Genomic DNA, 12,812 nt, shown 5'->3' with positions numbered 1-12,812 from the left:
ATTTGGTATTGGATCTCCAAAATGTTGTCATTAGTTAAAATCCAGTGACTGTTGTCACATGGGGATCATGCATCTGGTGAGATCCCACAATCTGCAATGAGGTGTCCATTTGGAATCATAGAATCCCTACAGTGCAGAAGGAGGCCATTCAGCCCATTGAGCCTCCACCTACAACAATCCCACCCAGGTCCCATCCCCGTAACCCCACGGATTTACCCTGCTAATCCCCTGACACTGAGGGAGAATTTAGCATGTCCAATCCATCTAACCCTCACATCTTTGGACTATGGGAGAAAATTGGAGTACCTGGAGGAAACCTACGCAGACACGGGGAGAATGTGCAAACTCCACACAGACAGTGACCCAAGCTGGGAATCGAACCCGGGTCCCTGGCGTTGTAAGGCAGCAGTGCTAACCACCATGCCAGCCTGGCCAGGACATTGGAGAGTGACCTCTGCTCTTCGAAGTAGCACCATGGGTTCGTTTACATCCTCAGTACAGTAATGAGGGAGGGCTGCATTGTTGGAGATGCAGTCTTGGGGGTGAAACATGAAACTAAGACCCTGCCAACTCTCTCAGGTGAGATCCCAAGGCATTAGTTAGAAGACAAAGAGGGAGGTCTCCCTGATGTCTTTATCACACACTCAGCAGCACTGCAACAGATTATTTGGACATTTATTTAATTGGATTTGGATGGGCGTTTGGTGTGCTGTGGAGATTCCTACATTACACTGCGTTTTCAAAGTAGATCAATGCTTGTGAAGCACTTTTGAGAAGGCCTGGGTTCATTAAGCGTTCATTATGGAAGACTTTGCTTCTTATATAAAACTCTCCAACAATTGTGTGTCATTCACTGGAGGATTTCCTTTTAAGTGTTGCCAGCTTTTCATTCAGTTTTTTTAATGCGTTGGAAGGAAGGCATGAATAGAAAAGGTTCACACGGATTAATAACAGAAATTAAAATCGTTACGGACTGTGGTTTAGAATGGGCTTGTGGAATATCATAGAAACATCACAGACTCCTGTACTTACTGCTTTGTGCATTGGGCTACTGAGCTTTGATGAACATTATCGATGATAAAGCTCGGCACAACATTGTGGGCCGAAGGGCCTGTTCTGTGCTGTACTGTTCTATTATCGGGTTTAGATGTTTCGATTCAGCTTTTTCCTTTTGATTTGATTTGATTTGATTTATTATTGTCATATGTATTAGTATACAGTGAAAAGTATTGTTACTTGTGCACTATACAGGCAAAGCATACCGTTCATAGAGAAGGAAAGGAGAGAGTACAGAATGTAGTGTTACAGTCATAGCTAGGGTGCAGAGAAAGATCAACTTAGTGCGAGGCAGGTCCACTCAAAAGCCTGATGGCAGCAGGGAAGAAGCTGTTCTTGAGTTGGTTGGTACGTAACTTCAGACTTTTATATCTTTTTCCCGACGGAAGAAGGTGGAAGAGAGAATGTCCGGGATGCGTGGGGTCCTTAATTATGCTGGTTGCTTTTCCCGAGGCAGCGGGAAGTGTAGACAGAGTCAATGGATGGGAGGCTGGTTTGCGTGATGGACTGGGCTACATTCACGACCGTTTGTAGTTTCTTGCGGTCTTGGGCAGAGCAGGGGCCATACCAAGCTGTGATACAGCCAGAAAGAATGCTTTCTATGGTGCATCTGTAAAAGTTGGTGAGAGTCGTAGCGAACGTGCCAAATCCTTGGTCATGAGGGCATTAAAAGAGGAACGCAGCATCAGAAGCTGATAAAGAAAGAGGTCTCATAACTTTCATACTCTGTGGCAATGAATTCCATACATTCACTGCTCTTTGGATGAAGAAATTTCTCCACACCTCAGTCCTAAAAGGATAAGGGGTAAGCCTTTTAGGACTGAGGTGAGGTGAGGAGAAATTTTTTCACCCAGAGAGCGGTAAATGTGTGGAATTCACTAACCGCAGAAAGCAGTTGAGGCAATAACGTTGGGTGGGATTTTCCATCCACGCTCACCCCAAAACCGGCAAACCCTGCCTCGGGTCAAATGACCTTTGCATGGTCTGTCCTTCCAGCCCACTACGATTCCTATGGCGGGTGGGGCGGGAAAATTTCCCCTCGTTGTGTGATTTCAAGAAGGAGTTAAATATAGTTCTTGGGGCTAAAGGGATTAAGGATATGTGGGGGGGGAAGGCACGATCTGGATATTGAATTTGGCGATTAGCTATGATCAAAATGAATGGCGGAGCAGGCTTGAGGAGCTTTCTTTCAGGAGCTGACTCAAGGGAATTTGCATATTTGAAATTCATTTTTAAATGGTTTTCTTTAAAATACATTACCCTGGGGGCGTTTCAAAGGATTCATTTCCAGTTGTATGTATCCTACTTAAATGCCCCCATAGTGTTGGGTTCATTACTCCCCCTGTCAATGGCACGTGTTGTTGCCAGCGGATATTCACTATGAAAGCATTGGAGCTACCAATCAGTTTGGAAGGTGCAATGACACTCTCGGGTCCCCCCTTAAGACACCCTGACCTTCCTACAGCGGATCACAGACTTAACAATGAATGGTGGGCTTGACTGAACACTTATTGTTTCCTTTGCTTTAGATCTCTTGGCTGCCAATAGATCTGTTATGTTCTTTGGTTACCGTGGTTTCCTGGATTTCCGTTCAATGTTCCTCGATGAGTATCACGACCGCCTTTTCATTGGAGCCAAGGATGCCTTGTACTCACTCCAGCTGGACCAGCCGAGCACTGACGCCAGAGAGGTAGCTCAACTTTGTTATCTGATATTCTTGTTACGCCAGGACAGAGTGGGGGCAAAGGATATAATCTTGGAGTTAGAACCAAGACCATTTAGAAGGGAATCTAAGAAGTATTTTGCCCACAGGAAAAGCAGTGAAAATCAGAAAAATCGGGAATTCTATGCCCCAAGTCACAGAACATTGTTATGCAGGTGCAGCAGGTAATAAATAAAGACAGCAAGTGGAGTCCTGGCATTCTTTGCTACTGGGGTAGAGTATAAAAGTAGCAAAGTGCTCTTGCAAGATAGAGGGCATTGGTGAGATCGCATCTGGAGCACTGCGCCCAGGTTTGGTCCCTTTACTTGAGGAAGGACGTGAATGCATTAGAGGCAGTTCAGAGAAGGTTCACTAGATTGATTCCAGGGATGAAGGATTTGTCTTATGACGATGGCACAGTGGTTAGCACTGCTGCTTCACAGCACCAGGGACCCGGATCCGATTCCCAGCCTTGGGTAACTGTCTGTGTGGAGTCTGCACATTCTCCCCGTGCCTGCATGGGTTTCCTCCCAGTGCTCCGATTTCCTCCCACAGTCCAAAGATGTGCGGGTTAGGTGGATTGGCCATGCTAAATTGTCCCTTAGTGCCCAAAAATGTGTAGGTTAGGGGGATTGACCATGGTAAACACCTGGGTGGGATTGTAATCTGTGCAGATTTGATGGATCAAATGGTCTCCTTCTGCGCTGTAGGATTCTATGATTCTATAAGAGAGATCGAGCAGTTAAGGCCTATACTCGGTGGAGTTTAGAAGAATGAGAGGAGATCTAATTGTGGTATAAGATGCTATAAGGGATTGACAGGGTAGACGCAGAGTGGATGTTTCCTTTTGATGGACATTCTAAAATGAGAGGCCATAATTTTACAGTAAGGGGGAGCAGATTTTAAACAGAAATAAGGTGGAAGTTGATGGGTGATGTCACGATGTTGACAGTGAAGATATTAAGAGGGGACAAGAGTGTGGAACCATCTCTTTTAAGATGAATTAGGAGGAAAGAACAGAAGAGAAGAGTTAGCATTTGCTTAATGTTTAACATGTTGTGAGGGCATTCCAAAGCAGCAACTAATTATCTTCTCAGGTCTATGTTTCTATAAGACAAGCACAGCAACCAACTTCCATCTAAAAATGCCTGGAAAGAGTCAATGAAGACTGGTTAGTGTGTTTGTGATGATGTTTCTTGTGGGAGGACAGCTGGGCAGTGACAGAGCTGGTTAATAGAAAAAGCACGCATATTTCCTTTATATTTTAAAATTGATGTTATTTTAATTTATTCTAATTTTATTTTCTCGGCCTTTTGGCTAAGCGTCAGATCAAGCCCAAGATCGGGTGCAACACTTTTTCTTGTCAGCTTGGATCTTGTCTGTCTCTCTTGTGGGACTGTGAATTGGATTCAATTTGAATTGGTTTTTGGAGCAAGAGAGGAGATGGGTGAAAGTCTCGCCCTGTTCCCTCTGCACACGGGCCTTGCAGTTTTAAGAATGGAATAAAAAAATGCTTAAAAAAGATTTTATCTCAAAAGTTATTTCCTTAACGAATATAGGGATTTAGTAACATAAAGTTAAAGTTTATTTATTAGTCACAAGTAGGCTTATATTAACACTGCAATGAAGTTACTATGAAAATCCCCTAGTCGCCACACTCTGGCACCTGTTCGGGTACACTGAGGGAGAATTTAGCATGGCCAATGCATCTAACCAGCACGTTTTTCGGACTGTGGGAGTGGGAGGAAACCGGAGCACCCGGAGGAAACCCATGCAGACACGGGGAGAACGTGCAGACTGCACACAGACAGTGACCCAAGGCCAGAATTGAACCCGGATCTCTGGCGCTGTGAGGCAGCGGTGCTAACCACTGTGCCACCGTGCCGTCCCCGTAGAATCATAGAATCCTTAAAGTGCAGAAGGAGGCCATTCAGCCCATCGAGTCTGCACCGACCACAATCCCAACCAGGCCTTATCCCCATAATCCCACATATTTACCCTGCTAATCCTTCAAACCTACACATGCCGGCACACTAATGGACAATTTACCACAGCCAATCGACCTAACCCGCACATCTTTGGACTGTGGGAGGAAACCGGAGCACCCGGAGGAAACCCACGCAGACATGGGGAGATCATGCAAACTCCACACAGACAGTGACCCGAGGCTGGAATTGAACCTGGGTTCCTGGCGCTGTGAGGCAGCAGTGCGAACCACTGTGCTACCATGCTGCCCCTAATGTACAGGATTCAATGAGGATGAGGGGTGACCTAATAGAGGTGTATAAAATTATGAAAATTATGATAGGGTGAACGGTGGGAAGCTTTTTCCCAGGACGGTGGTGACATTCACGAGGGGTCATAGGTTCAAGGTGAGGGGGGGGCGGGAGGGTTAACACGGATATCAGAAGGACGTATTTTACACAGAGGGTGGTGGGGGCCTGGAATGCGCTGCCGGGCAAGGTGGTGGAGGCGGACACACTGGGAATGTTTAAGACTTATCTAGATAGCCACATGAATGGAGGGATACAAAAGAATGGACTAGTTTGGACCAGGGAGCGGCGTGGGCTTGGAGGGCCGAAGGGCCTGTTCCTGTGCTGTATTGTTCTTTGTTCTTTGTTCAATGTCTTTTGCTGATGAGAAAGGTCCTACAGAATCCAACTACAGTTTTTACATTGATTTGATTTGATTTATTATTGTCACCTGTATTAGCATACAGTGAAAAGTATTGTTTCTTGCGCGCTATACAGACGAAACATACCGTTCATAGAGAAGGAAAGGGGAAGGTGCAGAATGTAGTGTAACAGTCATAGCTAGGGTGCAGAGAAAGATCAACTTAATGCAAGGTAGGTCCATTCAAAAGTCTGACAGCAGCAGGGAAAAGCTGTTCTTGAGTCGGTTGGTCCGTGACCTCAGACACCTGAGGTGATAACACTGTTGTGCCAGGGGGGCTGAGGACACAGCCTTGTGGGACACTGATGTTGAGGATGATCGTGGAGGAAGTGTTGTCATGGCAAAAATATGATTTGCTAAAAGTTCTTCCACTTAATGTCGCACTTTTCAGGAACACGACTACAAACGTCCAGTGAGGAATTGTTTTACTCATAGAATCCTACAGTGCAGGAGGCCATTCAGCCCATCGAGTCTGTACTGACCACAATCCCGCCCAGGCCCTATCCCCATAACCCCATGCATTTACCCTAGCTAGTCCCCCTGACACTAAGGGGCAATTTAGCATGACCGATCCACCTAACCCACACATCTTTGGACTGTGGGAGGAAACCGGAGCACCCGGAGGAAACCCACGCAGACATGGGGAGAACATGCAAACCCCACACAGATAGTGACTCGAGCCGGGAATCGAACCCGGGTCCTTGGCGCTGTGAGGCAGCGGTGCTAACCACTGTGCCACCGTGCCGTCCCAAATTGTGTTCTTATATTCCTGGCACAGTGAGATGTGTAAGTGTGTAGCCGCGGACAGTTCTATACCTGTGGCGCAACTTAACTCGAATGGGCAATGTGTTTGTGATAAAGGGAGATAGCAATATAATTGCAGTAGTAAATTTGAAAGCAATGGCCTGACATATCCAATCAGCAATGGAACAAAATCGCTACAGAGCCAGTCACCTCATTGTCTACTGGATAGCAATGGTAAGTTCTGATCCCGCTTGAGGGGCAATTTAATAAGATGACGACAACCTATAAACCTTTTAATCTCCGCTGAACTAATGAAATAAATCTGGAAATCGGGGTTATTGTGAATACTGCTGACATCCTTGACATCGTTTAACTTCTCCCAGCAACTGGATCTTTGGAGTCCTCGGCTCTTTGTAAGGAAACGACTTGAAAGCAGAGAACAATTAGTGATTAGATCAAGATGATTTTGCTTGCTACCCGTGTTAGTAACGCCTGGAGCTCCTATTTCACTGCTAAATGTTATTCCAGCGAGCCACATAAACATTGTGGGTCATGCCTGAAATTAATTGAAAATCTCCAGGCTTGCCAGAGTAAATAAGGCACTAAGCCAGTTCACGCTCTGGCCATTTCACACCAAGCTATGTAGTGAGGTAAAACCTGAGGGCACCTGGTCACTATTTGTGGTCAAAGCAAGATGAAGTGAGAGGCATTTTGAGTTTGGAGGGCCTGTGTTTGATTTAGTTTCTTCTGATCCTACAATGTGATGAACTAGGAGCAGGAGGAGGCCATTCAGCCCCTCGAGCTTGCTCCGTCATTTAATAAGATCATGGCTAATCTAACACTCACTAAGTCCACTTTCCTGCCTTATCTCTGTAACCCTTAACTCCCCGACTGATTAAAAACCTATCCATCTCAGCCTTGAAGATGTTTGAGGATTCGATCTCCACAGGTAAAGAATTCCAAAGATTCACCACTCTCTGAGAGAAGAAATTCTCCCTCAAATCCATCTTAAATGAGCGCCTCTTATTCTGCGACTCTGCCCTCTGGTCCTACACTCTCCCATGAGTGGAAACATCCTCCCAACACTTACCCTGTCTAAACGGCTGTTGCAGTTATATCACCTCTCGTTCTTCTGAACTCCAAGGAGTACAGACCCAACCAGTTTAATCTTTCCTCATTTGGCAGTCCCTCCACACCCAGGATCATCCTCGTAAACCTCCTCTGCACTGTCTCCAATGTTAACATATCTTTCTTTAAATAAGGGGACGAAAACTGTACACAGTCTTCTAAATGTGGCTTCACTGGTACCTTGTACAGTTACAGCAATGCCTCTTTACTTTTTTACATCAGGCGCTTGAAATAAAAGACAGCATTCCAATTCCCTTCCCGATTACCTTCTGTACCTGTGTGCTAGCTTTCTGGGTTTTACGAACAAGGCCCCCAAGTCTCTTTGTGCTCCAGCTTTCTGCAGTCTCTCTCCATTTAAATAATAATCCTCCGCCTTATTCTTTCTTCCAAAATGATCAATCTCACATTTTTCCACATTGAATTCTACTTACCAGTTCTCTACCGACTCAGTTAACCTGTCGATATCTCTCTCTAAACTATTTACATCCTCCTTATAACCTGCCTTCCCAACCACCTTTGTATCATCTGCAAATATGGCCACAGTACACTCTGTACCTTCCTCCAAATCATGAATACATATTGTGAAGAGCAGGGGTTCCCAGCGCTGATCCCTGTGGCACTCCACTGGTTAATGCCCTCCAACCTGAGAAAGACCCTTATCGCTATTCGCTGCTTCCTGTCAGTTAGCCGATCCTCTATCCATGTCAGAATATTACCTCCAATACCGTGAGCTCCTATCTTGCGTGGAAGTGTAGCACTTTATCAAATGCCTTTTGAGAATCCAAATATACAATATAGACTGGCTCTCCACTATCTATTCTGGCTGCTAACTCCTCAGTTTTTGCCGGAGTTCAGATGAATGAGGGAGGGAATCTCATAGAGAACCCCTATGGTAACTATGGGCCAGTTAGCTTAACTTCTGTAGTAGGGAAAATGCTTGAATCTATCATCAAGGAAGAAATAGCAAGACATCTGGATATAAATTGTCCCATTGGTAAGACGCAGCATGGGTTCATGAAGGGCAGGTCATGTTTGACTAATTTGGTGGAATTCTTTGAGAACATTACATGCGCAGTGGACAATGGGGAACCTGTGGATGTGGTGTATCTGGATTTCCAGAAGGCATTTGACAAGATGCCGCACCAAAGGTTGCTACATAAGATAAAGATGCACGGCGTTACGGGTAGTGTACTAACATGGATAGAGGATTGGTTAACTAACAGAAAGCAAAGAGTGGGGGTAAATAGGTGTTTTTCTGGTTGGCGATCAGTGACTAGTGGTGTACCTCAGGGATCAGTGTTGGGACCGCAATTGTTTACGATTTACATAGATGATTTGGAGTTGGGGACCAAGTGCAGTGTGTCAAAATTCACAGATGACACTAAGATGAGTGGCAGAGCAAAGTGTGCAGAGGACACTGAAAGTCTGCAAAGGGATATAGATAGTCTAAGTGAGTGGGCGAGGGTCTGGCAGATGGAGTACAATGTTGGTAAATGTGAGGTCATCCATTTTGGGAGGAATAACAGCAAAATGGACTATTATTTAAATGGTAAAAAATTGCAGCATGCTGCTGTGCAGAGGGACCTGGGTGTCCTTGTGCAAGAATCTCAAGGAGTTGGTTTGCAGGTGCAGCAGGTAATTAAGAAGGCAAATGGAATTTTATCCTTCATTGCTAGAGGGATGGAGTTTAAAAACAGCGAGGTTATGTTGCAGCTGTATAAGGTGCTGGTGAGGCCACACCTGGAGTACTGTGTACAGTTTTGGTCTCCCGACTTGAGAAAGGATATACTGGCACTGGAGGGAGTGCAGAGGAGATTCACTAGGTTGATTCCAGAGTTGAGAGGGTTGGCTTATGAGGAGAGACTGAGTAGACTGGGGCTATACTCATTGAAATTCAGAAGAATGAAGGAATATCTTATAGAAACATATAAGATTATGAAGGGAATAGATAAGATAGAAGCAAGGAAGTTGTTTCCACTGGCGGGTGAAACTCAAAATAAGGGGGAGCAGATTTAGGACTAAGTTGAGGATGAACTTCTTCACACAAAGGGTTGTGAATCTGTGAAATTCCCTGCCCAGTGAAACAGTTGATGCTACCTCATTGAATGCTTTTAAGGCAAGGATAGATACATTTTTGAACAGTAAAGGAATTAAGGGTTATGGTGAGCGGGTGGGTTAGTGGAGCTGAGTCCATGAAAAGATCAGCCATGATCTTATTGAAGGTGGAGCAGGCTCAAGGGGCCAGATGGCCTACTCTTGCTCCTAATTCTTATGTCCTTATGTTTATATAAAATTCTAACAGGACTGGACAGAGTAGATGCAGGGAGGATGTTCCCGATGATGGGGGAGTCCAGAACCAGGGGTCACAGTCTCAGGATTCGGGGTAGACCATTTAGGATGGAGATGAGGAGACATTTTTTCAGCCAAAGAGTGGTGAGCCCGTGGAATTCATTACCACAGGAAGTAGTTGATGCCAAAACATTGAATGTATTCAGGAGGCGGCTGGATATAGCACTTGGGGTGAATGGGATCAAAGGTTATGGGGAGAAAGCAGGATTAGGCTATTGAGTTGGATGATCAGCCATGATCGTGATGAATGGCAGAGCAGGCTCGAAGGGCCAAATGGCCTCCTCCTGCTGCTATCTTCTATGTTTGTAAAGAACTTTACCATATGTCAGACACGATTTCCCCTTCATGAAACCATGCTGACTCTGCCTGATCAGATTATGACCTCCCAAATGCACTGTTGTTCTCGCCTCAATAATCAGTTCAAATATCTTTCCCATAACTGAACTTAGACTAACTGGCCTGTAGTTTCCTACATTTTGCCTCCTTCCCTTTTTGAATAAGCCAAGAGACTCAGCGAGTATTGTTTAACTTTTAATCGGGAACTTTCTGTTTGGGTAAACTGAGGGAGAATTTAGCACGGCCAATGCACCTAACCAGCACATCTTTCGAACTGTGGGAGGAAACCTGAGCATCTGGAGGACTCCCACACAGACACGGGGAGAATGTGCAAACTCTGCACAGACAGTGACCCAAGCCGGGAATCGAACCCGGGTCCTTGGTACTGTGAGGCAGCAGTGCTAACCACTGTGCCACCGTGCCGCACAAGGAACAAGTGTTGTCTTCACTAGAAAGTTCCAAGCGCAATCATCAAACAAAATGTTGGCCATTTTCTGAGCAATGGCCTCCTTCTGCACGACAGGGGTTCCATGATTCCATGATTTTCATGCTTCCAAAATACTTACCTCACGGAATTGTTATGGTTCAGTTTAAAAAGTCCAAAGTGTTTTATGAAGCCCACTTGAATCATCAATTTTGCATTTTGAATTTGGCTAGGATATAACCTTGGTTAAGGTCCCTCTCACCTTAACCAATTCCAATATTCCTATATTTCCCTACACTGTTTTCCTTTCCAGGTACAGATCCAATTCCCTTTTTGAAAGTTTTGATTCAGTCTGCCTCCAAACATGACAACTTGCATTTACATAGTGCCTTTAACGCAAGGTGAGAGTCTAAAATTAGAGGGCATAGGTTTAAGGTGAGAGGGGAGAGATACAAAAGTGTCCAGAGGGGCAATTTTTTCACACACAGGGTGGTGAATGTCTGGAACAAGCTGCCAGAGGTAGTAGCAGAGGCGGATACAATTTTGCCTTTTAAAAAGCATTTAGATTGTTACCTGGGTACGATGGGTATCGAGGGATATGGGCCAAATGCGGGCAATTGGGATTAGTTGAGGGGTTTTTTAAAACAAAAGGGCAGCATGGACAAGTTGGGCCGAAGGGCCTGTTTCCATGCTGTAAACCTATATGACTCTATGAGTAAGGGGTGGTGTGGTGGCACAGTGGTTAGCACTGCTGCCTCACAGCGCCAGGGACCTGGGTTTGATTCCCAGCTTGGATCACTGTCTGTGCGAAGTCTGCACATTCTCCCCATGTCTGTGTGGGTTTCCTCCAAGTGCTCCGGTTCCTCCCACAGCCCGAAAGATGTGCTGGTTAGGTGCATTGGCCATGCTAAATTCTCCCTCAGTGTACCCGAACAGGCGCCGGAGTGAGGCGACTCGGGGATTTTCACAGTAACTTCATTGCAGTGTTAATGTAAGCCTTACTTGTGACACTAATAAATAATTCTGGCCATTTGCGTATCACTGATTCTTTTAAATCACTTCAGATTGGGCTGCCTGGTCAAATACTTTAATTCTATATCCTCTGGTTAATGACACTCCCTTCCCCCAACTCTCCATGAGGGGAAACAGTTTCTCTCTATTTATCTAATCAAAGCCAGTTTTAATTGTTGAGGCTGGTAGCCAACCAGCCTGCCGTGGATTGTGAGAGTTAAGTATTTTGGGAAGAATGTGACTGGAATTCTTTCAGCAGAGAATCTCACAGTGTTCAATGAAACAATGACGAGCAGTGCGGATCTTGGCCATGGGGTTATGATGAGCAAGCCAAGAGCTATCCTAATGAGAGCATGGTTATCACCTCCGTCACGCACAGTGATAAATTGTTCCCTATCACACACAAAGGTGCATCACTCAGGGGTATGTAACTGCCGGGGAACAGCTCCACAAGAATCAATTCAGGACGAGTGGCTCTCAAGGTAATGTGGCAATAGACAGGGGGATGACAGGATATCAATTTGCTGAATCAGGCTAATTTATATCGAATTACATGGAGTTGGAGAGGGTAACCGGACTGTTCGGTCTAAACTGTGTTTGTTTTCAACATGAGCTCCTTGGGGGTCACAGGTAATGTGACATGAACCCAAGATGCCGGTTGAGGCCGTCCTCATGTGTGCGGAAATTGGCTATCAGTTTCTGCTCGGCGACTCTGCATTGTCACGTGTCTTGAAGGCCACCTTGGAGAACGCTTACCCGAAGATCAGAGGCTGAATGCCCTCAGCTTGCCTAGGCTTGCAAAATCTCACCTAACTGTCCTGGCTTGAGACAATTCAAACCTCTTTAACCTGTGCTTAACCCTCTCTCCACTCACATTGTCTGTAAAGACTTGATTACCTGTTAAGACTCGCATTCACTTGAAATTGAATCTGTGCCTATATATGCCCTGTTTGTGAACCCAACTCTTCACTCACCTGATGAAGGAGCAGCGCTCCGAAAGCCCGTGCTACCAAATAAACCTGTTGGATTTTAACCTGGTGTTGTGAGACTTCTTACAGTGCCCACCCCAGTCCAACGCCGGCATCTCCGCATCACCTCACACTGGGAGGCTTGCCCCATGAGGAAAGATCAATGTCTGGCATTTGGAGAAGTGAAGGGCGATCTTATTAAAACCTGTAAAATTCTTGACAAAGTCTATTTATTAGATTTTGTATCTTTCTCCTGACGGAAGAAGGTGGAAGAGAGAATGTCCGGGGTGCATGGGGTCCTTAGTTATGCTGGCTGCTTTGCCGAGGCAGCGGGAAGTGTAGACGGAGTCAATGGATGGGAGGCTGGTTCATGTGATGGACTGGGCTACGTTCACAATGCTTTGTAGTTTCTTGCGGTCCT

At 45.5% G+C, this 12,812-nt stretch overlaps 1 protein-coding gene across 1 annotated transcript in view; it reads left to right on the top strand.

Moving 5' to 3' along the window:
- The window catches only part of sema3bl (sema domain, immunoglobulin domain (Ig), short basic domain, secreted, (semaphorin) 3bl), a 166,643-nt gene that overhangs the window by 84,798 nt on the left and 69,033 nt on the right, over positions 1 to 12,812 (top strand). The window contains exon 2 of the mRNA XM_078203399.1: positions 2,586 to 2,746. Within this exon, the coding sequence (XP_078059525.1) occupies positions 2,586 to 2,746 (161 nt within the window). The remainder of the gene's footprint in view (positions 1 to 2,585; positions 2,747 to 12,812) is intronic.

The sequence above is a fragment of the Mustelus asterias genome, chromosome 3 (assembly GCF_964213995.1).
Source record: "Mustelus asterias chromosome 3, sMusAst1.hap1.1, whole genome shotgun sequence".
Taxonomy (NCBI): Eukaryota; Metazoa; Chordata; class Chondrichthyes; order Carcharhiniformes; family Triakidae; genus Mustelus; species Mustelus asterias.
Note: the sequence above shows the minus strand (reverse complement) of the source record. Positions and strands in the feature narration are given on the sequence as shown.